This window comes from Giraffa tippelskirchi, chromosome 12, assembly GCF_054371585.1.
Source record: "Giraffa tippelskirchi isolate mGirTip1 chromosome 12, T2T-mGirTip1v1.2.pri, whole genome shotgun sequence".
NCBI lineage: Eukaryota > Metazoa > Chordata > Mammalia > Artiodactyla > Giraffidae > Giraffa > Giraffa tippelskirchi.
Genome location: NC_137286.1, coordinates 96,814,663 through 96,839,217, shown reverse-complemented (window position 1 = coordinate 96,839,217; position 24,555 = coordinate 96,814,663). Strand labels below are relative to the sequence as shown.

At 44.3% G+C, this 24,555-nt stretch overlaps 1 protein-coding gene across 8 annotated transcripts in view; it reads left to right on the top strand.

Moving 5' to 3' along the window:
* NBEA (neurobeachin) overlaps positions 1-6,754 on the top strand; it is a 650,396-nt gene extending 643,642 nt beyond the window's left edge. For all 8 annotated transcript variants that reach the window (XM_081551831.1, XM_081551834.1, XM_081551833.1 and 5 more), the window contains 3 exons: positions 1,599-1,795; positions 2,904-3,055; positions 4,890-6,754. In XM_081551831.1, coding sequence (XP_081407957.1) covers positions 1,599-1,795; positions 2,904-3,055; positions 4,890-4,980 — 440 coding nt within the window. In that variant the 3' untranslated portion in view covers positions 4,981-6,754. The remainder of the gene's footprint in view (positions 1-1,598; positions 1,796-2,903; positions 3,056-4,889) is intronic.
* Positions 6,755-24,555: the final 17,801 nt, after the last annotated feature.

Genomic DNA, 24,555 nt, shown 5'->3' with positions numbered 1-24,555 from the left:
GAGAGAGCCGTGATCCAGGGGATCACTGGGGCTCAGGCAGTTCACCAGACATAGCCCTGGGTCCACCTCCCTCCGCTAGTCCTTTCTTCTCAAACGTTGGGTAGGTGGGAGAGGAAATACGATGACTTAGTTCTTTTGGCTTTTAATGGAAGAAGTACTGCTTCGGGAGAAGTCAGGAAACTTCGATTCTAATTCTGGCTCAGATACCAATTCTCCATGGAAGGCTCTGGGGCAGGAAGGAGCCTGATGCTTAAGAGAAACTGAAGGAAAACCAGAGGGGCTGAGTGTGGTGAGGACACCACAGAGGAAAGGAGTCAGAAGGCTAAAGAGGCGGGAGACCCGAGGCACAAGGATTTGCAATTTCTGTTTGTTTTGAGTGTAGTAGGAAACCATTGAAGGTTTTTAGCAAGATGATGAGATGATCAGGTTTTGTTTCTAGGACCTTATTCTGACTGCTTTATACATAAAGGATATGATGTCTGAATGTAGGGACACTTTGCTTTTGTATTTAAGAGCAAATAACCCAGGGAGGAATACAAAAGGTATTTTCAATAAGTGTCTTTTAACGTCTGTTTTAGTAATAATACGTGTAATATCATTCTATTCTATAAAGCAAAAAAAAGGAAAGGAAAACACAAGACACATAATACACATAGGGAAAAAACAGTGACTTTCTGTAGATGATGGTTTATATTACAAGTGATTGCTATTTTTCTCTCTAACTCTTCATATTTTCTGGAATGCACGTCTGTTACTTTAGTAATCAGGAAAAAATTTGGGTATAGCCTCATAATATCACTTGTTTTGAAAAATATATGTCTACTGAAAGCAATTGATTGAAAAATAGGAATAAATTCATACACAGTTTTATGGAGTATTTCTAAAGGATATGGGGGATAGGTAGTACCAAACTATATTAACCAATTATTTTTATGAATTTGGCTAGTGAATATTTTATCTCAGCGCTATTTCTGCCTGAGGCGGTGGGGCGGGGGGTGGGGAGGGTAATAAGCAGTGGAAGCAAAATAAATCATTCCCCATACTACTTTTATGTTCTTGCATCATTCTTCATTTATTTGAAACAATGTTCCTACAGTCTGAATTACTTGATTAATTTTCTCAATTTTGCCTTTTACATTTTATATATAGACTATAGAAAAGATATATTGATTTTTTTATGTGGCACATTGTATTTTTATGTGGCACAATGTTAAAATTTTGATGATACTAAAGAAATTTAGCAATTGTTTCGATAATTCTCCCAAACTTTCTAAAGAAAATTTTTCTAAACACATATGAAGAGAACACTTCTGGGACATACAGTCTCTTTTATTCTCATGTAATGTATGGACTGTATCCTGTTTTAATGAATATTATCCCATGAAGGAAAAGAGCAAATATTTACCTAGATGAAAAGTTTGGAAGACACGTGTGTATGTCACATAATAGTTGTCTGTTGATATCTAACATCAGTGCTTGGTTCTTGCCAGCATAGTTTTCTTTTCTACCTCTTCCTACAAACCTGAGTGTATATTCAGGTACCAATTGCGGGTTTGTGAGAGTGATATGACTTGCCGTTGCTGTTCCCTACTCTGCAGAGGGCCCTTGCCTCGTCCACACAATCACTGGAGATTTGCTCAGAGCCCTTGAAGGACCAGAAAACTGCTTGTTTCCACGCTTGATTTCTGTTTCCAGTGAAGGCCACTGTATCATCTACTATGAACGAGGGCGATTCAGCAATTTCAGCATCAATGGAAAACTTTTGGCTCAAATGGAGATCAACGATTCAACACGGGTAAATCTGCATGTTCAGTCTAACTAGAGACTGAGCCAAGAGGTTAAAGATTGACTATTTTGCATTCAGTGACTCGTAGTAGAAATTCTCGGGTATCCAGGTAAATGTGTACTGGTTTATAGAAACATACAAATTCACATTGATGATGCTTTGAACAAAGCCAGGGTTCATTTAATCTCAAGTAGTTAACTCAGTGAATTAGACTTTGAAGATGACAGCTGTTGTTTGATTAGAAGTTAGACCCTTAAGGGGGGCTTCCCTGATAGCTTGGTAAAGAAGCTGCCTGCAATGCAGGAGACCCCAGTTCAATTCCTGGGTCAGGAAGACCCACTGGAGAAAGGGTAGACTACCCACTCCAATATTCTTGGGCTTCCCTTGTGGCTCAGCTGGGAAAGAATCCACCTGCAATGAGGGAGACCTGGGTTCAGTCCCTGGGTTGGGAAGGTCCCCTGGAGAAGGGAAAGGCTACCCACTCCAGTGTTCTGGCCTGAAGAATTTCAGGGACAGTATAGTCCATGGGGTCGCAAAGAGTTGGACAGGACTGAGCGACTTTCACTCACTCCCTCACTAGACCCTTGAGATTTTTCTTAAACTCCCCTGACAAAAATATGTTCCTACACTGCACTCTCCTGACCTTAAAAGTGAGTTTATTGTCATAAGAACTTATCTTTCTAACCCTGTACCAAAATTACATACTGAATTGCCCATCGCTCAGAAAAGAATTAGAATTTCTGGTTTATCATTATTAAAAACAATTTTGAAATGTGTTCTGTGATTTGTTCTAAAAAGTCTTGACATTGTTAGTATTCAGAACTTAACAAACATCATGTTGCTTAATTCTCAAGTTCTTTCTGGACTAGATTGGTAATATTCTTTTTGGAACTCTGTTACTTTATAACCTAAATTGGTTTTAAAGGATCCTTTGTGTAAGACTTACTTTGATGAATTCCACATTGGGAAGTCTATGGGTTAGACTTTAGAAAACTTGGACAAATGGCTAAAAGTAGATGATAATGACAAGGGACCTGTGGTAAGTGCCTTTCAGTAGTATCCACTGGCCATTTTGGAAACACTGAAAGAAATAGTTGCTTTTCTACCTTGTCTGAAGGCCATTCTCCTGAGTAGCGATGGGCAGAACCTGGTGACCGGAGGGGACAATGGTGTGGTGGAGGTCTGGCAGGCCTGTGACTTCAAGCAGCTGTACATTTACCCTGGCTGTGATGCTGGCATTAGAGCAATGGACTTATCCCATGACCAGAGGTGAGCCATGTCAGGGAGAAATGTAATCACTCAAGAGTTGTCATTGAAAGTTCTTTAGATTTTACCAAGGGTGAAACATACAATGAAAAATACTCCAGCATCCAGATGGAAGAAAGAGTGTTGTTGAAAAGGGCAGATTGAGGAGTAAGTACTTTAGGAAAGGATTCTGGTAAGAAGGAAACAGGAAGAGAATAAAGGGAAAAAAGAAAGAAATGAGTCTGGAGAAAAACAGACTCATCTAGACACTGCCCAAGACGTAGAGTTATCCCCACGAACTTCTCTGTTCTCAGATCCTTACCTGGTCTCAGACAGGCCTGCCTGGCTTCCATAATGTGAAAGACACATTTTTTTAGCAGAATCTTGGCTTGAGGCATAGGTCTAGCTAAATACAGCCAAATGCAAAGTGCAGACTACAGCTGCCCTCTGTTTTACAAATACAAGGCACTGGTTACTTGAAACAGTCTCTACCTCCCATTTGCTTAGTCACACATCTCTCATTTATGTTATTTTGTGGTATTTTATGTATTGCCCTAAGATACTATAATCTTTACTTGGAAAGAATCAATAAGAATATTAACAAAGTAATATAGTTTTCTGTTATTCCTCAGTTTGCAACAGAATTTTGTTATTTCCTAAAATTTGCCTTTGCATTTATTATAAAGTGAAATGAATATTTGGAATGTAAAGCCTAATTTTCTAAATTTAAAAAATAAATTAAAACTATATAATCTTAATATGGTAAATAATTTCTCATTTTTGCTATATATCTAACAGAAATAAGAAAACTTTATTAAGCAACTCATTTCAACTATGTGTATATGTATTCTTTATGAGTATTGGTTTTAAAATAGTATGAATATTAAGATTTACATGATAAACTTAAAGTATCTTCACACTATAGTAAAATGATACTGAAGTCATCAAGAAAAGCAATAAAATTTAAGTTAGTTTGGGGAAGGGATATTTGATCTGCAGCTCAACCTTTTTTTTTAAGAAAATTTAAGCAGAGTATTCGAAAATGCATAGTCCATATTCGTGAAAAACGGGAGTGGTTTACTGTGTAATTATTTGTATATAGATTCATATTTCTAAAGTATTTGAAATAATTTGTGCTCTTAAGTATTTCAAGATTCCCCCTGTATTCTTATCCATTCATGTATTCATGTTGCAAACATTTGCTGCCACCATCATATATTAAGGACTGCACAGTCTGGAGGATATAAAACAAGACTACTAATCCCAAAGAGCTCCAATAATCATAGTAAATATATGTGAGGGAGTCAGGAGCATAGGAACAGGAAAAGGAAGTGATTAGCTCTTCTCGAGGGATGCGGAGGGCAGGAAAGGCTTTGTGAGATACTCATCCTCACGTATGGGTAGAGAGGAGATGAGAGCGCACAGGCAAAGCTGCATTTGTGTAAGCATCTCCCGGGAGGAGTGAGGAAAGATACTAATCAAGTTTCTGTTTCTTTTTCAAGCTCATCACTAATTTCAGTTATTCTTGATGTTTTATAATGCCCCTGATATGTTCAAACAGTAGTACATGCACATGAGTTACAAACTGACAGATAAACATACAGTGAAGATGCTGTCCTCAGAAAGGTGTTTATCTGAAGAGCTGCGGGATCCAGTTGATAACATTCGGTCCAGCAGTCCAGGTGTTTGTTGGATTGAGTCAACTTCTCTCAAGAGAACCAAGAATAAATTTTAATCCTGTCTCACGGCACAAAAAACAAAAACTTGGTGAACTTTGAGATCATGCTATTGTTTAGTGTAAAGTAGAACCATGTCAGTAATTTTGTGTCTTTCTTAACTACTGTCTCTGCTTTTCCAGGACTCTGATCACTGGCATGGCTTCTGGTAGCATTGTAGCTTTTAATATAGATTTTAATCGGTGGCATTATGAGCATCAGAACAGATACTGAAGACAAATGAAGAACCAAAAGCCAAGTTAAAGCTGAGAGCACAAGTGCTGCATGGAAAGGCAATATCTCTGGTGGAAAAAAAACTCGTCTACATCGACCTCCGTTTGTACATTCCATCACACCCAGCAATAGCTGTACATTGTAGTCAGCAGCCATTTTACTTTGTGTGTTTTTTCACGACTGAACACCAGCTGCTACCAGGCAAGCTTATATCATGTAAATTATATGAATTAGGAGATGTTTTGGTAATTATTTCATATATTGTTGTTTATTGAGAAAAGGTGGTAGGACGTGTCACAAGAGACTTCTGACAATTCTGAGGAACCTTGTGTCCAGTTGTTACAAAGTTTAAGCTTTGAACGGAACCTGCATCCCATTTCCAGCCTCTTTTCAAGCTGAGAAGAAAAAAAAAAAACAAACCACGTTTGATACTTTGTACATCAGATGCATCTTATTTAAAGGGATACTTTTGTAAAAGTAAAACCTTGTATAAAGAACAAAACGTTTCTTAATTTTATTGTGGAGTTACAACTTGCATGTTCTTTAATCCCAATGTCTTGATGGAACAGGTGCACTGACAGTAGGAAATAGTAAGATCTGTCCAAGGACACAGTTTGTATGAAAGGATTGAATTTGGGCTCAATCAATAATTTTTCACATTTTCACCAAAATATAGTTTGCACTTTTTAATCTGAATTCCATCCCTCTACGTGAAAATTGCTCATAAAGCATTTGGATACTAAGCCATTATTTGCCATTTTTTGGTACTTTATACAAAAAAAATTCAGCCCTACCCTTCATAATTTGAAGACACAGCAGAAAGGGGGCTTAGGGATGAGGTCTTGGTTTTATTGTATAAATAGGAATCCCGATCGTTAGTTCCTTAGTGATGACTTCCCAACTCCTGGACAACTCTTCCAGACTCATCCTGCTGGCTTACCGTGTGTACATTAGGGGAGGAGATCTGATGCTAATTTTTTTTTTTTTGCTGTTTTTTATTTTTCTCTCTCTTTGGTTCTTGAATAGCTTAGTTTCTTTAATAAATAAGTCAGACTTTATTATAACAATAACTGAAGTTATTCTTTTAGGTTCTTGTGAAATTCTCACCTAAAGCCACATTCTTAGCCTAAGGCATTTCATCTTTTATGATATAAAATGACGCTATCAAATGATTTTCCATACATTGTACTGATCAAGTTATACACCCAGGGGTATATACACTTTATTCATGTTTCTTCTTTGTATATTTGGTGACCGTATCGTCATAGATGTACATATTGTGTCGGTAGGGCTATGAGGCATGTTACAGGAATGTAATTTTCTCAGAACTTACACTCACTTGCAGTCATTTATTTAAAAAGATAAAACAAGATAATGGGTTCTTTGTATTGGCACTTTGCACCAGAAACATATCATTATTTATTGATGTGATTACTTATTTGTTATCCACCTTGTACTAGTAAGTTTTAGCACTGAATTCCTTCTTCATTGTTGTTTGTATTTATGAGATTCTAAAATTCTGGGAAATCAGCGTAATGATTAAGTTATTCATCACCAGGCTGTAAGCAATATCTTGAGTTTGTAGCTTAGAATTGGGAAGATAATGTACATCTGGAAGACAAGTTCATTTCATCTTGAGATCATGGTGAAATATTTTGGATATATAAATTCCTTAAGCTATTGTAACCATGTTTTATTGCAAAGATGTAAAATATGCCAGATGTGTGTGAGTTGGAAATCAAAAAAAGAAAAATAAAATATGCAAAGAATTCACTGACTGTTCCACATTTCATTGGACACTTCACTTACATGCATTCATTATGTTGTCATACAAGTTTAAGAAATCAGTGTCACCTCATGTAAGGGCCTAGAGCATCTAAGAACATGAAATAGAGTCCTAATGATGGTCTATAATTCGCTGAAACTTGAGCTGCTTGGCTTGACCATCTGCAAGGGTTTGGGGCACCAGCAACCCGAAGGAGCCAGTTCTTGTTTCTTCTGCACAGTCCAGTTACTGACGGGGACGGCTCCAGGTATTTTTGCCACAAGTTTCTTTGCTGTAAACATCTTTTCCACAAACATTTTTGCTGTAACTAATTGTCCATAATGGAAAATAGAAGAGGGGCATTAAGAAGGACATAATGAAACATGAACAATGAGTAACAAAATTAAGAGAAAAAAAAGTAATGGCAAAATACAAACACTCGAATATATTTAAAATGTGTGTAGATTCATGGTAATACTGCTCAAATAACTGATTTTACTTTGGAGGCTGTACCTAAACACTTGTCTCTTAAGTCTTATGTTCATAGTATTTTGTACTTTTTTTTTTTTTTTGCTTGTTGATTTATTTCCCCATTCAGCATTGCACTGTTTCCATAAAGTGTCTTCCTTCATTAAAAGATGTACTGATGATCACTTTTCAAATTCTAGGATGCATATTTGTCACTGAGCTCTGCACTGTGCAGTGAAAGCTTCTACACTGCTGTGTGCTTTACTGCTGTGTTGTCACAGGTCCGCTGATAGAAGTTCCGGAGTTCTGTGGGAGATGTGAGTCCCAGTCTGCACCTTCCTTCCAGGCCCTCGGCCTCTTTCTCCTCCAACGTAATGTGTTTGAAAAGAAGAAATGTAACACTTGGGGCAAATCATCATCGACTGTCGTGATTCGTTTTCTCTGTATCAGACGGTCAGCCAGGTCATGTTTTACGACAAAATCGCCTTACGCCAGTTAATTATGCAGCATAATTATTTGCTGCAAAGACGTTGACTGCAAAAAACGCGGGAGGCGGTCACAGCCACGGGCCTTTCCCGTGAAGGTTCCGGGAATTTCCAAATGCCAGCAGTGCCCAAGGCTTTAAAAGAAGGACTATTCAAAGCCTTAAATTCCTATTCTCTGCCCACCTTCATCCCATCGGAAGAAGCGACGCCAACAGAGTTTTAAGAGCTTCTCATATTCTGGGCATTTTCAGCCAGCGAAGGGCTGGGTCGCATCACTCAACTCCTCACTCTGGAAGTAAGTTTTTAGTTCTCTCATCAGTTAAAATGGGGCTAATTGTCTCTACATTGGGGTGTTTTAAAGCCTAAGTCGAGCTTTGGCGAGCTCGCTGGGCAGGTAGCCGTCGCCTTCCACAATCTAGGGGCGCCTTTCATTTTCACCCGTTTGGCGTCGCTTTCCCTATTTATCTGCTGTGGATTTTCTGGGGGTACCTCTTCCTCCCTTACTTATCATGTGACTTTTTTTTTTTTTTTAACTGGCACTCAACCCCCTGGGGCCTCATGGATCCATCCTGGTCCCACCACGTCACCCCCTTCTCTGTTGACCCCAGTTGTTGGTCAGGGGTAGGTTTACCAGTGACCTTCCGCAAAATGTGTTGTTGTTTTAAATAATTTTATTTGTTTGGTTTTGGCTGTGCTGGGTCTTGGTTGCTGCGTGGGCTTGTCTCTAGTCGTCCGGGAGCAGGAGGCTCCTCCCTGGTTGCGGTGCGGGGGCTTCTGGCGCTGGTGCTTCTCCTGTTGCCTCACGGGGCCTCGAGGGCTTCAGGAGCCGCCGCAGGTGGGTTTAGAGATTGTGGCGCCCCAGCTCCAGAGCACAGGCTCAATAGTTGTGGTGCACGGGATGTGGCATTCTTCCCGGCTCAGGGATGGAACCTGTGTCTCCTGCCATTGGCAGGCAGGATCTTTACCACTGAGCCACCAGGGAAGCCCCTCACCAATTTTTTTTTTTTTTTTTTTGTATTCTGAAGCTAGGGAGAGAGACATCTTCCCTTTCTTAGAGTGTCACTGGACTGTCACCTACTAACCTGTCGCTGAGAAACCAGGAACTGCGAGCAACCAGTTCTCCACTGTGTGGAGAAAGCCCATAGAAAGCCCAGTAGAGAATAAAGTACCAGAGCTGGAACACTTGTCTGCCAGCCACGAGTCCCTAGGCACCCAAATTGCCCTCATTCTTAGAGATGTCCCAATTCTGGACCCCTGCTTTAGTCAATAGCCAATGAATACTACCCCCACCCCACCTCAAGTTGATCAAAGCTGTATTTTTCGGTGCTTGAGAACAAATCAAAGCGTCGTTAATTAATACAATTCCCTGCCCCTGGCTCTGCTTAGAAAAACGTGACAAATCCAAATTTGGTGGTAAAGCTGTGTATTCCTAGCCTATGTATGACCCCACGATCTCATGTTTAGGTAAAGATCCAAAAGAAACCCCTACTTTCATCCATCAACAAGACATGGAAAAGAATGCTCTTGGCAGCTTTGTTCCTGGTAATCAAACATAGATGTTGACTTAAAAATCCCATCACAGGAGAGTGCAATTTCCATGTTATATAAAGTACAAAGACTGGTGAAACTGATACGTGCTTTCAGAAATCAGCATTGTGATTACTGGATGGGAGGTCGTGACAAATTAAGGGCCATACAGGGGTTTCTGGGCGCTGGAGGTGTGTTGTAGAGTGCTGGAACCCTCAGCCGCGTGTTTCCTGCAGCTACATTCACTTTGTAAGCATTCACTGAGTGGTCCAGTAAAAATTTGTGTCCTTTCCTGGTGGAAAAAAGAAAAAAAAAGTATACTTTTAAAAGTTAAAAATTGAGACTTTTCCTAGTGGTCCAGTGGTTAAGATTTTGCCTTCCGGTGCAGGGGGTACAGGTTCAATCCCTGGTTGGGGATCTAAGATCCCCCATGCCTGGCGGCCAAAAAGACAAAACGTTAAACAGAAGCAATATTATAAAACAAACAAAAACAATTCAATAAAGACTTTAAAAATGGTCCACTTAAAAAAATAAATAAAAGTTAAAAATGTATCCTGCCTCACACTGGCTGTTGTGACTGCTTTGAATTTGTCAGCCCTGAGCCAGTCCTCTCCTTAGGCAGTGCCCGTGGTCTTCACCTGCCCCTTTCTCCTGTGATTTTTAGGTCTGCTGTCTTGACTGTCCCATCTTGATGGGCACTCTTTTTTCCTTCTGACGATGACCTCGGCACCATGCCACCTCTTCCAGGAAGCCCCCATCCCCACGTAGCTGGTACCCATCTCTCTGTACACAGGGTTGTTTGCACAGACCTCTCCTTTTGCACCATCTGCCTGTATTCTCACTGACACACATCTCCCTTCCACTACATGACAACTCAACTGCCAAGATTTTTCCTTTTAGTGTTGCAGGCATTCAGTACACAACCACATTGTCACTGTCATTTATGTGTGTGTCTTCCCCACCAGACTGTGAACCGACACGCTAAGCCCTTGAAAATGTTGATTGAATGAATAAACCAATGAATAAGTAAATGCATGGGTCATGTGGAGGAAAAAAAATAAACTTGAAGACTTGGGTCTGAGCCCTAGCTCTCCTGCTCGCTGACCTTGGGCAGGTAATGGAGACTCTCTGAGGCTCAGCTCTTCAGGTGTACTGCATTCTTTCCAAATCATAATGGGCTGCCTCTCTGGGAAGTATTCCCCCTGAACAACAAAGCCCTCTGGCACCAGGTGGAGGCTGTTTATGACGTGGCCAAAACTCACAGAAGGGGCTGCGTTGCGCGTGTTCTTGGGTGGAATCTATGCTCTCTGTGGGAGAGGCTGAGCCAGCAGCTTCCCGCCACCACCTGCAGACATAAATCTGGATTTCAGGTCTGTTTAGCACCTAGTAGGAAAAGAAGGATGCCCTTTGATTGAGTTCTATTCTTCTGCGGTGCCCCTTCCTGATCACACAGAACGGGAGGTCACTCAACGCTGCTGGGAGAGCCAGCTCCTTATTCTTAGTAGGGCCTTCTCTAAGTGATCATTCTTTTGGATGGTAAACTGTTTTCCCTGTTGGTGGTTAGAGCCAAAATCCTGGTAGAGACACCTTTGGTTAGAAACTCAGATGCCTCTACAGACTTCCCTCCCCTCTGATGGCAAGACGTTCCCACGGAGATTATTCTGAAAGCAGAAGAGTCCTAGGCTATGCCTGGGACAGGGGTGGAGTGGGGCTGGGGGTACCCCAGGGGAGAATCCCTTAGGGGTGTTGTTGAGGGGCTTCAGAGGTCATCCAGTCCACTCATCTCTTTTGTCCTACTAGGCTGCTGATGGCCAGAGGTCAGGACCTCTGCCTCAGTCAGTCACACAGGCAGTGAGTCAGGAAGTGAGGGCAGGACTTGCCCCTGGGGCCAGGATTTGGGACTCTGGTACCTCCTCTACCTGGGCTCTGCAAGCCCTTCCCCTGCCTCTCAGGACCAGATGGGGAAAGGGGAACAGGGGGCCCTCCAGGAGCAGCAGGGGGTTTCTGATGGAACCCGTGTTCTCTGTGGGTGAGGCTGAGCCAGTGGCTTCCACCGTCTCTAATGGATCTAGTGCTGTTTAACCACCTGGTCATCCTTCCCCGCCCTCCATCCAGCACCCAGGGGTGCAGAGTTTGGGATGAGGGAGGCCCTGAGCACCCACTGCCAGTGCCAGCAGCTGCAGTCGGCCATGGTGTGTCCCCCCCATGGGGCAGAGGAGGAGACCACCCTCGTAGTCCCCTGTGTAATTAGGCCAGCACTTCCCAAGCCTGATCTGAAAGCCCAGGATGAATATGGCCTTGGTCTGAAGTGAAATCAAAGGCCAGAGATTGAGTTTCTCCTCAAACTAAACTTGCTCAACTATTCTTATTCTGAGATGATGCCCTTTATATGTGCTGAACATTTCCTTTCAAATGAAAGTGTGGAAACTGTAGATAGTCATTTTTCATGTCTTTCTTGGTCAGATAAAGTGAAAGTCGTTCAGTTGTGTCCGACTCTTTGCGACCCCATGGACTACACAGTCCATGAAATTCTCCAGGCCAGAATAATGGAGTGGGTAGCCTTTCCCTTCTCCAGGAGATCTTCCCAACCCAGGAATCAAACCCAGGTCTCCCACATTGCAGGTGGATTCTTTACCAGCAGAGCCACAGGGGAAGCCCCAGATTACTGTGGTAGGTAGCCTAGCCCTTCTCCAGGGGATCTTCCCAACCCAGGAATCAAACCAGGATCTCCTGCATTGCAGGCAGATTCTTTACCAACTGAGCTATGAGGGAAGCGGAAGCCCTGGTCAGATAAAGGTAATGCCGTAAATGTGTTTGAAATCTTTCCTGAAACCCACCTCTGGTTCAGCCTGGCACCTCTTCTCTGGAGCAGAGCAGGCCTGAAAGTCTGGGAAGAGGAATCACAAGCCAGGGGTTCCAGCTTCTGCCCCGGATGAAACCAAGCTAACTTACTCTCTGACCAGGTGGTTAAACAGCGCACTAGATCCAAACATACATCTACTGGAGGTTGTGGAGGCCCCTGGCTCAGCCTCACCCACAGAGAACATGGGTTCCACCCTTGCTGCTCCTGGAGAGCCCCTGTTCACCTTCCTCCATCCAGTCCTGAGAGGCAGGGGAGGGGTTGCGGAGCCCAAGTGGAAGGGGACGAGTGTCCCAAATCCTAGCCCCACCGGCAAGTCCTGCCCTCACTTCTTTCCCAAGGTCACCAGAAAGAGAGGGGGCCCCGAGGGTATTGGAGAAGGGATCTCCCCTCCATCACCCAGGTTTCTTACTTACAAGCAGAGAAAACCAGTTCTGGGTGATTGAAATAGAGGAGTGATTTGTTGGTGAGGTTGCAGAAAGCACCTCCATTTCAGGCCAAGTGGTAGACCGTGCTTCCTGAAGGCCCTTCCCAGATGGAACAACTAGGGTATTGGATCAAATGTTATACTAAAACCGTTATGTAAATGCACTGCTGAGCTGGCGCAAAAGACCCACTGCTAGAGGCTAAGCCCCAAGGGAAAGTGGAAGCCTGGGTCACCAGCAGAGGGTTGTTTCTAGAAGAAAGGAGATAGGACAGCAGTGCCCCTGGCCCGGGAATGGCCCAGAGGCCCCGAGCGCTCAGCACCTGCTAGTTCTCCCCGAGGGCGTCGTGGGTCTTAAAGCGTTCTGTTTCTGTGCTGGTTTGTCATTTTTACTGTGTGAGAAAATGGGAGGCCTTTGGCTTCCTAATGAAGATGGGACAATTGAAATGGCAGGTTGAGTGTGAGGATAATAACATTCACAAAAATACATGTCCATACACTGGAATTTAAAAATAGACAACAGTTGACCTTCCCTGATGGTCCAGTGGTTAAGACCCTGCACTTCCACTGCAGGAGTTGCAGGTTTGATCCCAGGTCAGGAAGTTCTGCATGCTGCGAGGTGTGGCCAAAAAATATATATAAATAAGCAAAAATTTTAAAAATAGAGAACAGTAAGAAGAAGTCCGTGTAGTCAGAGCTATGATTTTTCCAGTGGTTATATATGGATGTGAGAGTTGGACTATAAAGAAAGCTGAGCATCAAAGAACTGATGCTTTTGAACTTTGGTGTTGGAGAAGACTCTTGAGAGTCCCTTGGACTGCAAGGAGATCCAACCAGTCCATCCTAAAGGAGATCAGTCCTGAATATTCATTGGAAGGACTGATGCTGAAGCTGAAACTCCAATACTTTGGCCACCTGATGCGAAGAACTGACTCATTTGAAAAGACCCTGATGCTGGGAAAGATCGAAGGAGGGAGGAGAAGGGGACGACAGAGGATGAGATGGTTGGATGGCATCACCGACTCGATGGACATGAGTTTGAGTAAACTCTGGGAATTGGTGATGGACAGGGAGGCCTGGCGTGCTGGGGTCACAAAGAGTCAAGACACGACTGAGTGACTGAACTGAACTGAAGAAGTAAGCAACTATGCTAACCAAAATGATAATCACGGCTGCTGCGGCTGAACTTCAGATTTCTGTGGTTTCAAAAACAGGAGAGGGAAGCAGAGCGCCTGCAGTTACAGATGGTTATAGCCCTGTGCCTGCTGTCCTGTGACAGCAGTGCACTGTTTCTCACCTCAAAACAGCCACATAAGGCGGCGTCACCATTCCTATTGTCCACGGAAGAGGCCTGAGGGGGAAGCAATCTTGTCAAAGGCCACATGCAATGCTCTCCTCACAATTAGCTCTGAAAATAATTCCTCTTTGTATGTGGGACACCAAGAAATAAAAGGAGCAGTGGTTTTATAGCACATGCAGATGCAAGGTGGTTTTTTTTTTTAGTGTATTTAATTTTTATTGGAATATAATTGCTTTACAGTGTTGTGTTAGTATCTTCTGAGGGGATATATGTATGCAAATGCAGCTATTATTTGACTTTTTCTTCAGTAGCCAAGTTCTGTGTGAGGCCCTGAGTTCAGAGCAGGGGTGACAGTGCCGTTGGAGACTTGGGGCTCACTCACCACTTCAGCCCCTGGTATGACTGCTGCAAGAAGTGCAGGAAATGACAATCCAGGTCTCCAATTCCATAGTGTTGTAGCAGGAATCCTGAAAGTGCTGGTTGGTGCTGGTATGTATAAGCAGTATCCAAACTATTGCACCTATAGTTAAATAACTGTTTCCAAGCTGGTCCCCAGGCTCTTTTCTTGCTAAGAGAGGTGTGGGGCCAAGCCTGAGGCTTCTCTGTCCTTTCAGCTGCTTTCTTCATGTAGGATGATCAGGGAAGACGGTGCAGGTTAAAGTAAATTGTCTGGGGCAGGAGCGATCAGGCTCTCTCAGGGACTGACTTCAGTTCAGAAGGAAAACAGGCAGGGATGGAGTAGAGAGGGGAAACCCCTCTCTGGGAGAAGAGCAACTTCTGGCTCCAGGTGAAGGCTGGGAACTGGGTCTGGGAACTTCCCCTCTTCGTTCCCCTTTCTCTCCTCCCCTTCCCCCACTTCTCCCCCCACCCACATCCCACATCCAGCATCCTCTCTCCTGATCCCCTCACAACACCCTCCTCCTGTTTGCTTAAAGGTGTCCTTCCACCTCACCCTCATTCTAGATGATTCTCTAGTCTATTGAAGTAGATTGGAATCCCAAAGTGCTTTTGAGGATACATGAAAACACTAAAAAGAGGGAATGAAAGGGAGATATTGTGGGAAGGGTTTGAAACCAAGAACGGAGGCGATCAGAACATTTTCTCAACAGCTGCAGTTTTGTTCAATGTGAGACGTAAAGACAGTATGTCTCTATTTTATACAAGTACATATCAAGGTATAAATAAATATGACTTCAGATTGAATTCTGAAAAGTTACTCTTACACCAACAGAAGTACCGGCAACACTGTTCTTCAGTAGCACATGGAAAGCCAGAATCCCGGAAGCCAGCTGGTTTTGCCACTGCTACTTCAGTACAATTGTGGGCAGAGAGCAGCGAGCAGAGGGGGGACCCCTGCCCAGGTTTGGGGCCAGGCAGGGTAGGCTGCCTGGAGTAGGTGGCGACAGGATCTGAGATATGAAAGATGGGGGTTTTAGCTGAGAAGAGGATGTGAGGAAGGAGAGGCAGTGACCTCCCAGTCTTGGGGAATTGCTTCTCCTTCAGTGTCACTCTTTTATGTGGGGAGTGTGTAGGCAAAGTCAGGGGCTCCTCAGGAAGCATGTGGGTACTTAGAAGGTGCACAGACAGAAAATGGGCTCCAGTTGGATGCTTCTGAAAGCAGCTATTACATCGTGTCCAGCTCAGCCTCTCAGACCTCAGGAGCCTCCCAGGGCACACCTGATTGAGGCAGCAGAGTCTCTGCTGTGTCCCCCAAATCTGAACATGTGGGTTTTCGTTAGGGACTCAGAAATGATTTTTGGAGGGTGTGGCTGCCTTTGTTGGGTGGTGAACTGTTGGTTTCCTCCTAAGTTTCACTGATACATTATAATGAAGATGGAAACAAGCCCCGTCCTTCTGGTGATGAAAGTTCATTTTCTTCCTTGTCATCTGTGTGGACATAATGAGCCTCCCCTCAAGTGCCTCCTATCTGGTCCTGTAGGGGGTGGTAAGCTCAGAGTTTCCCCAGGGAGCTTGCTCTGTGGTTGGACTGATCTGAAACATTTTGCTCCTCTTATTATAAAAAAATCTACTTCCTTGAAACCTACAACGTTATCCCTGGCTCTGCCTCTGGAAGGAAAAAAAAAAAACTAGAGCTGAATAAAATGAACAATTCCACTGCTACCAGGAGCCCCAGTTTTCCTTGGAGAGTATCTGTTTCTTATGGGAGGGACCTCGACATCAAAACCTTCACAATTCATTATTTATTATAGAAATACCATCTTCCTACTTTATTTGACAAAAGGGCCTCTGATAAGTTCATCTAAATGTGAGACCAGATCATTTTATAAACTGAAAATGAGGGAGATGAAAAAAAAAAAATCTTTTTCTCAGAACCTCAAACATCTATCTACAAAGTAAGAGAATCCTGAGTCTCCACTGATTTTTGTAAGTAGAATGCAGATTTTATAAGGGCATTAATGTTTGATCCATATACAGGCCAAAAAGAAATGCAAATAGTTGTTGCATTGTCCTTGCCAGCTTTTCTACAGAAGGTAAAAGGTGGCGTGGAAGTGCTCTGTGTCTGGGAATGAGATCCAGTTGTTCCTTATATACTGTGATGAGAAATCCAGGCCTGAAGTTCTAAGGAGAAACCTGGCACAAGCTGAGAGGGGAAGGCTGTCGAAGAAAATGAAAAGGTATAGGAGATGCTGGCACAGGGAGATTGGAGTAACCCTTTGAGAAAATTGTGTAAAAGATCACCTTCGGAGCTTATAAGGAGAGGCACATAATTGAAGGAGTAAACACAGGTAAAAAATTTTGGCAAAAATCAGAACAAACCATTGCGACTCGTTTTTTTTTTTTTTTTTTTTTTTGCACTATGGAGGTTTAGCTATTCAAAAACCATTCCACTGCAAATGCTGGGATTGGCAAAAAAAAAAAAAAACCTAAAGGAGGTCAAAACTGAGTCATGAGTCCAGAGAGGTAAATTTTATGAAAAAATACTATTACCCGAAGGTCACTTGCCAACCCCTAGTTTCAAAAAAAATAGAAAGTGAGCCAGTAAGTAGTATAAATACAGAAGTTCTTTTCTTGCGACTTTGTTCAGTTTTAGGTGGCTGATCAGATGGGGCAAGGTGACCAGGCCTCAGGCTGGACAGTTGTCCTGGATCAGTCAGCCTTGCGGATTGTTTGCAGGGGATATATCCTTCCACAACCACCATTACTAAAACTGCCCTGCAGCCCAATGCACCACTAATCCATCTTGTTTATTAGCTGAAGAAACTCAAACTCCAGGTTTCCCTTTGCCATCTGTTGTACATTATAAGTTTTGCTTAGGCAAAAACAAAAACAAAAAATTAGAAGAAGTAAACTCAGGGGAACCTTCTCGGGTGTTGTATTTGATCTGTTACCTTCAACCTGCTTGGGCTTATTTTTGTTTCTGATTGTTACCAAACCAAGAACTGGAGGACAGAGACCCATGTACACAGAGGGAAGACCTTGTAAGTCCAGGGAAAAGAAAGTGCTCAGTGACTAAGCATCAGTAGCCTTGACTTCTATTTTCCACAGCTGTTTGGAAAGCAGTCAGGATTAAGAATGAACAGCTATTGCTCTGGACTTTGTCAGGGAGCAGCCCATGAAAGAGCAGGCACATGATGGCTTAAAACAGCACCCTTGAATGTGTGTTTTGGGGGGGGGGATGAGAAATGACATCACACAGGGAGGGCTCTGCCTCAAACAGGGGATCTGTTTTCTGATGGACCCCAATCAGGGATCGCTCTCGTGCGGAAGAGCTGGTGATGCAGAGCAGACTATCAACAGGTCTGAAGAGAGAATCATCTGGCTGACTGAGAAGGAAATAAGGAAGAGCCAGCTTTAAATGTTTAGCAGAAAGTATAGCAAGGAGAAAATCTCTTTAAAAATAATGTTTATAAGATAGCATTCTAAATACGAACTCTAACAATTACACAACTGTGGACTGAATTCTGCAAGAAAAAACACGTGACATGTAAACCTGCCATTGCGCTGTGGGCCGGGCTGGGCCAGAAGCAGAGGACCTCCAGGAGGGTGAAGATGGCACAGCTTCGGTCTCATCAGAACAACACCCTGGGTCACAGCTGGTGAAAGACTTTCACCCACTTTTTTAAATCAAGCAAGAAACAGAAGCTAATTTTATAACCCCACTGTTATATTAGTAGTATTTTTTACATTATGTGATTATGGTTTTCATTTCCAAGTGCGGGTCCAGCCATATAAGTTTTCATTTCTTACCCAAAGTCTTCAGTTCAAGAAATTCTCCACGTTTTGTCACAGAGGCCTCTGTTCACAAATTTATGGCCCCATTAAGGACAAGCGTCTGGTTTCCTCAGTGGGGTAAAAGTAGGGACGTAGCCCCCAACCAGGAGTCTCTGACAGAACCAAGTTAATCAGCTCATGCTGCACAACAGAATACCACAGACGGAGGAGCTTAAACAACAGACATTTACTTTTTTACAGTTCTGGAAGCTAGAAGTCTAAGATCAAGGTGTCATCGGGGTTGTTGTCTTTCTTCCTGGCTTTTAGACACCTGCCCTCTCGCTGTCCCCTCACGTGGCCTTTTCTCTCTACATGCTTGGCTGAGGGGGCTGGACGTCTACCTCTTCCTATTCCTGTGACACCAGTTCTATTGGGTTAGGGCCCTCACTTATGATCTCATTTATCCTTAAATGCCTCCTTAGAAGACCCATCTCCAAATACAGTCACACTGGGGTTAGGGCTTCAGCATATGAATTTGGGGAGGATACAATGCAGTCAAAAAAAAAAAAAGCATATTGCTTTATGGAGGGTCATTTGTGACATTTGAGACTATGACAAAATCCCAGGCTTGTGTATACCTCCCAGCTGAGAGGAAAAGCATCCCCTTTGCCTTCATAAGACATGGCTTTGAATCTTCTATCACTTCTCTACCGTAGTGATCTTGGGCAAGTTCCTAAAGAGGGTTTTTGTGAGGATCACACAAGATATTATGTGAAAATATATAGTCCTGAGCCCTACAGGTGAAAGAAAACTAATACACTGTAGTTCAGTAGGACTTTTTGATTGTTCTGTAGGATCACAAACAAAATAGTGACAAGGAACGCATATGATTACAACATGGGTCATTTAGGAAAAAGCAACTTGAGTTGATTTCCAGAGTTTTGCAGGGTTAATTTTCTCATTTTGGCTCTATTTCTAAAGAGATTTCCTCCTTGCTATATTTTCTGCTAAACCTTTAAAACTGACTCTTCCTTATTTCCTTATTGAACAGCTATACTGCCAAAAATTATGTCCTTTACCCTATTTCCCAAACTGCCTTCCTCTTCCTTCCAAAAGTGAAAAAGGATTAAGATTAACAGTTAGACAGACTAGTCTATCTGTGTCTTTCATGGAGAGAAAGCAGAATTCACTTACTCAGTTAGTCATTTTTCTAACATTCAAACACTCTGTCCCGAAGCCCTTTAAACTGATACTGTGTTGAATGATGTCACTAAAGTTAATTGACAGTTTGTTGGAAACTGTCTCTTAAAAACTCTCAATTTCTGTTCAAGACCTGTTTATTTTGTTACAGAATTCAAAATCAAGGAGGAACTTCCAGAAAGAAAAAGTGTGTATGTGTGTGTGCATGCATATGTTTTGGCTTTTATACCAGGAAGGTCATTTGCAAGCGAGACCAAAAAAAAAAAGAAGAAACAAGTAGAAATGAAATTAGACCTGTGTTTATACAGTTCTCCACATTGGCCCAGGACTTATTTTTGAAAGTTTGTAAACTAGCCTTCCAGTTTAAATTGAATAAGTAGGTACAGCTGAGTAAATGGGGAGATGCGGGTTTGCGGCCATGTGTTTTCACTTTAAAATTACATTGAAGAGGAACAGAGGGGGTTAGAAACAAAAATAAGAAAGAAAGATATAAGACAGACTGTGTTTAAAGGGAAAATGTGAGAAAATGAAGAGTCAAAACATAAGTCCTCTTGGCTTGGCCAGAGGGGCCCGAGGCTGCTCCATCCTGATAGCAAAGAATGACCTTCTCAGAGCCCAGAGCCATCCCTCCAACCTGGGGATGGATGCAGGAGCTTGCCATGCAGAGAAGCCCACATACCAAAAGGTGGGGTGCTGAGACAGGACTTAAAAATTCAGGAGACATTCTGGGGTGGCCTGGATTAAAGACAGGTCCATCCAGGAATCTCCCCCCGATCTCCCCAGGGCAGGGATTGGAGGCGGCCATTCATCCTATCTTAAAGTCCAACCTAAAACTACTGCCCTGTTCCTCAACCAGTCATGACACCAACTTCCTCTATAGCTGCTTGTTACAGGCTGCTTTGTGTCCACCACCCACCCCCTAGCCCAGAGTCACATGTTGAAGAACCAACCCCCAGTATTTGAAAATGTAACCATATTTGGACATAAGGTTTTTAAAAGGGACTGAGTTAAAATGAGGTTGTTAGTGTGGGCCCTGATTTGATGGTACTTGCATCCTTATAAAAATAGAGCCAGGGGTGTGTGCACACAAACGAAAGACCACGTGAGGACACAGGCAGAAGAGAGCTATCTGCAAGCAGAGAGGAAAGGGGTCAGGAGAACCCAGCCCTGCTGGCACCTTGATCTTGGACTGCCAGCCTGCAGAACTATGAGAAAATACACCTCTGTTGTTTAAGTCACCCAGTGTGGAGTATTTCGTTAGGGCATCCTCGCAAACTAATTGAGTACTGAAGGAAACCACGCCCACAGCACCCATTAAAGATGGGTTGTTTTCTTGCAAGCCCCAAAATGGAAAGAATCATATGGTTTCTCACTCTAACACCAGGGGAATTGCTTAGTTTCTGCCCCCTTCACTGCCCAGGGCATATTGTAAAAACCATCTGGACACTGTAATTATTCATGGACTTCTGGGTAATTCTGAAAGGCTTCCTTCAATTTATCCCAATAATCTACAGCATCCCTGTTAAGAATTTAATTGTGCATCCCCCTAAAAAAAGATCAGTTGGAGTCCTAACCCCCAGTACCTCACCAAGTGACTTTATTTGGAAATAAGGTTTTTACAGAGATAGTCAGGTTAAGATGAGGTCATTAGAGTGGGCCCTAATCCAATATGACTGGTGTCTTAGAAAAAGGGGAAACTGAGACACAGACAGGTAGAACACCATGTGAAGATGCAGGTGGAGATCGGGGTGATGCTTCTACAAGCCAAGGAATGGCAGTGATTGCAGGCAGACGATCAGAAGCTGGGGGAGAGGCAGGGGACAGAGTCTCCCTCACAGGAGAACCAGCCCGGCTGCCATTGCTTTGAGCTCAGGCTCCTGGCCTCCAGAACTGGGAGACAATGCATTTCCATTGTTTACGCCTTGAAGTGCGCAGTACTTTGTTACTGCAGTCCCAGGAAATAAATGCAGTTCCAATCCAAAATCTTTCTCCTTCTCATCTCTAGAAATGTTGGGGCAGGGTGGGGGAGGGGCTTGATAATTCCACATAGTTGGTCTACAAGGGTTCTGGCTGCCCAAGACAGAGCCTAAGATGGCAGCCACGGTCTGTTTCGGATTTTTAATTTTGTGGGAGGCTGGGGCATAATTGACAGAATCATACATATTTAAGGTGTAAAACTCACTGTTTTGATACACGTATACACTGTGAAATGACCACTACAGTCAGGTTAAAGAACACTACCTCACACAGTTCCCTTTTCTGGGGTGGGGGTGGAGGGAAAAGAATACTCAAGATCTACCCTGTTAGCAAATTTCAAGTGTGTGATATAGTATTGTCAGCGGTCATCACTGAGTTGTAAGTTAGCTCTCCAAAATGTATTCACTTTGCCTGACTGAAACTTCCTACCCTTTGACAAATGCCTCCCCATTTCCCCGCCCCCTGCCTGGCAACCACCATTCCACTCTGAGCTGCAGATGCTTATTACCTCATCTTGGAAGTGATATGGTGGCTCAGATAGTAAAGAATCTTCCTGCAGTGCAGACCTGGGTTCGATCCCTGGGTCAGGAAGATTCCCTGGAGAAGGGGTTGGCAACCCACTCCAGTATTCTTGCCTGGAGAACCCCATGTATAGAAGAGCCTGGAGGCTACAGTCCGTGGGGTCGCAGAGTCAGACACAACTGAGCAACTAATACTTTCACTTTGGAAGTAATATAAAGTCACTTCTCCTGTTTCTGTGAATACAGTGTAGGAGGGAGTTACTCCAGTTGTGAATACCAGGAGGGAGGATCTTGTGGGCTGTCTTGGGAGTGCCTACCCCTGACCTTCCCAGACCTTCCATCAGCTGACTCTGGGAAGGGCTGTGACCTTTATCGGTTTCCCTAGTTGTTTTTATCTGCAAAACGACAAATGATGACTACAAGGTGATGGACTACTCAGATGGTTTCCTGTGCTGTCTCATTCAATTGGTACAACAATCGCCAGAGGCAGGGATTCTGTTTCCATCTTCATGACTGGGCAACCGCTGGCTAAATATTCAGGAGGTCTTGAACTCAGGGTGGCTCTTTCCTGAGCTGCCATGTTTTTAATGCATGAAAGGAGAGTGCTGGACTCCAGAGTTCCTCCCAGCTCGTCTGTCTCCAGGAAGCCTTGGGCTCCAGGGCAGCCCTTTCACCCTGATGCTGGGGGGACACAGATTCTGGAGCCGCTGCTCTTCCTGTGGCTGGGAGCAGCCCCACTTCCCCGGACCCACGATGTCCTCAGGCCATGCCCACATGGTCATTCTTCCGGGAGATTGCGTCTCTGCACAGAGGCGGTGTCTGTGGGTGAGACCGCAGGGATCACCCCGACCCGACCATGGGGGTCCCCTGGTGCTGCTGTGACACATGCAAAACCAGGTCATGAGCTGTCACTCAATTCACCTTTCTTTCCAGACACTTCATTCTGTTATCTTAAGGAGAAGGTTCTAGACCACACAAGCCCATGGCTTGTGGCCATTTATTGTGGGTGTGGGACACAACCTGACCCCAGCAGGCGGTTAGCAGAGGTCACCTTCACCCGGAGGCCCTGAGCCCCCACCCTGAGGGTCTCATTTCTCTGTCTCTCGGTGATTGCATTTCATGACTCTCCTGATGTCTTTTCAAAATCCCCCTCAGTCTATTCCTTGGTGATCAGGGCAGGCAGGGGCTCAAGCTGGCCTGCAGGGGCCTGTCCGCTCACATGATCAGGCCTCCTGGGGCCTGCCCTGCTCCCCTCTCTCCCCCGGCAACCATGGAGCCATGTCGACATCGCTTCTGAGCAGAGTTTAGAGGTTCAGATGTTTCTTTTGACATGACTGCTGCCTGCCCTCTCTCCTCTTCCTCGTCTGTCTTTCTTTCCCGACCCTGCTTTTGTGATCAGGAGAAATCAGTAGGTCCATGTTTAAGCTTCAGAGGCAAGTAGGAGACTTCTAAGAGGCCTGGGCTTTGAGCGAGCTCTCTCAACCCCTCTCCCCGCTGTCATGGGGAGCCCCAGTGCAGAACACATCTCTCTCTGACCTCATGCTCGAGGACAAGCTGAAGCCTAGCCTGTGACCCGCCTGAGGGATCCTGAGATGCGGGGCCAGCGGGACTGCCCCTCGTGTCCCTGGCTCTGTGGGAGATGAGGACGGGCTCCGGGAGGGCTTGGGGCCGAGTTTCTGCGTGAGGGAGCCACACCCCTGACGAGGGGACATGAAGGGGGCAGGCAGGTGGAAAAGCCACCAGGGCCTGAGGCTTTTCACTCCACACGTGTGTTCGAATGTTGGCAAAGCAGCTGATCATCAGCCAGTGTGAAATGTCACAGTGCAGGGGGCCCTCACTGAGCTGATCACCAGTGGGCACCAAATCACTGTCCCCCCACCTGTTATCCAGTGAATCAGGGAGCCCCTAGGCCTGGCCTCATTAAGCCTCCCCCACAGTAACTGGAAGGCACACTTCCTGTTCCCCAAATGAGTCCTAATTGCGTTGTTTTCATTCCTGCCCTTTGAGTACATTCACTCGGTCTGCTTTCCCATGTTTAAAAGCATGTGAGCTGTGGAGGGAAATAGTTGTGGCCTTTATACTCTGATGCTAAATGGACCTTCCAACCACCACCTCTCATACCAAGGCCACCTGGCGGGAAGTCAGTGCATCAAAGCCAAGAAGAGCTTGAGTCTGGTAACAGATATGCCCCCTCCACTGCCAGCTGGGGCGCTTGGAGCACAGCCCACAGAAATATTTGAAACTTTCTGCTTACCTCTGAAATGGGGACAGTAATCTCTGCTTTGGGCTTCGCTATTGGCTCAGTGGTAAAGAATCCACCTGCCAATGCAGGAGACACAGGTTTGATCCTTGGGTCGGGAAGATTTCCCAAAGAAGGAAATAGCTGCACACTCCAGTGTTCTTGCGTGGGAAATCCCGCGGACATAGGAGCCTGGCGGCTACAGTCCATGGGGCGGCAAAAGAGTCGGACACAACTTAGCAACTAAACAACAACAACAGCTATCTCTACTTTTCAGACTTGTGGTGAAGAAGACCATGCATGTAAAATGGGTAACATGTTACCGTGTAGTAAATGTTCGCTTGAACAGTTTTCTCTTTCGTCTTTCCCCTTGACCCCATCCACCCAGGTGGGGTGAGGGAGGCTGGTAGCCCAGAGGTCATGTGAGAGATGACAAGTGTAGACATCCATGCAACTCCTGTTCTTGTGCTCCTGGTGGTTTGGATTCCACAGTCCTGGCCCGCACCCTGGGAGGCTCGGGATACCCTAGAAGGAGCTTCTCTGAAAAGTAAAGTTGCCACTCTCCTGCTACCCCAGGTTACACTCAATCTCCACATAATGAAGTGATTTTCCTTCCCCCTTTTATTTCCTCTCTTT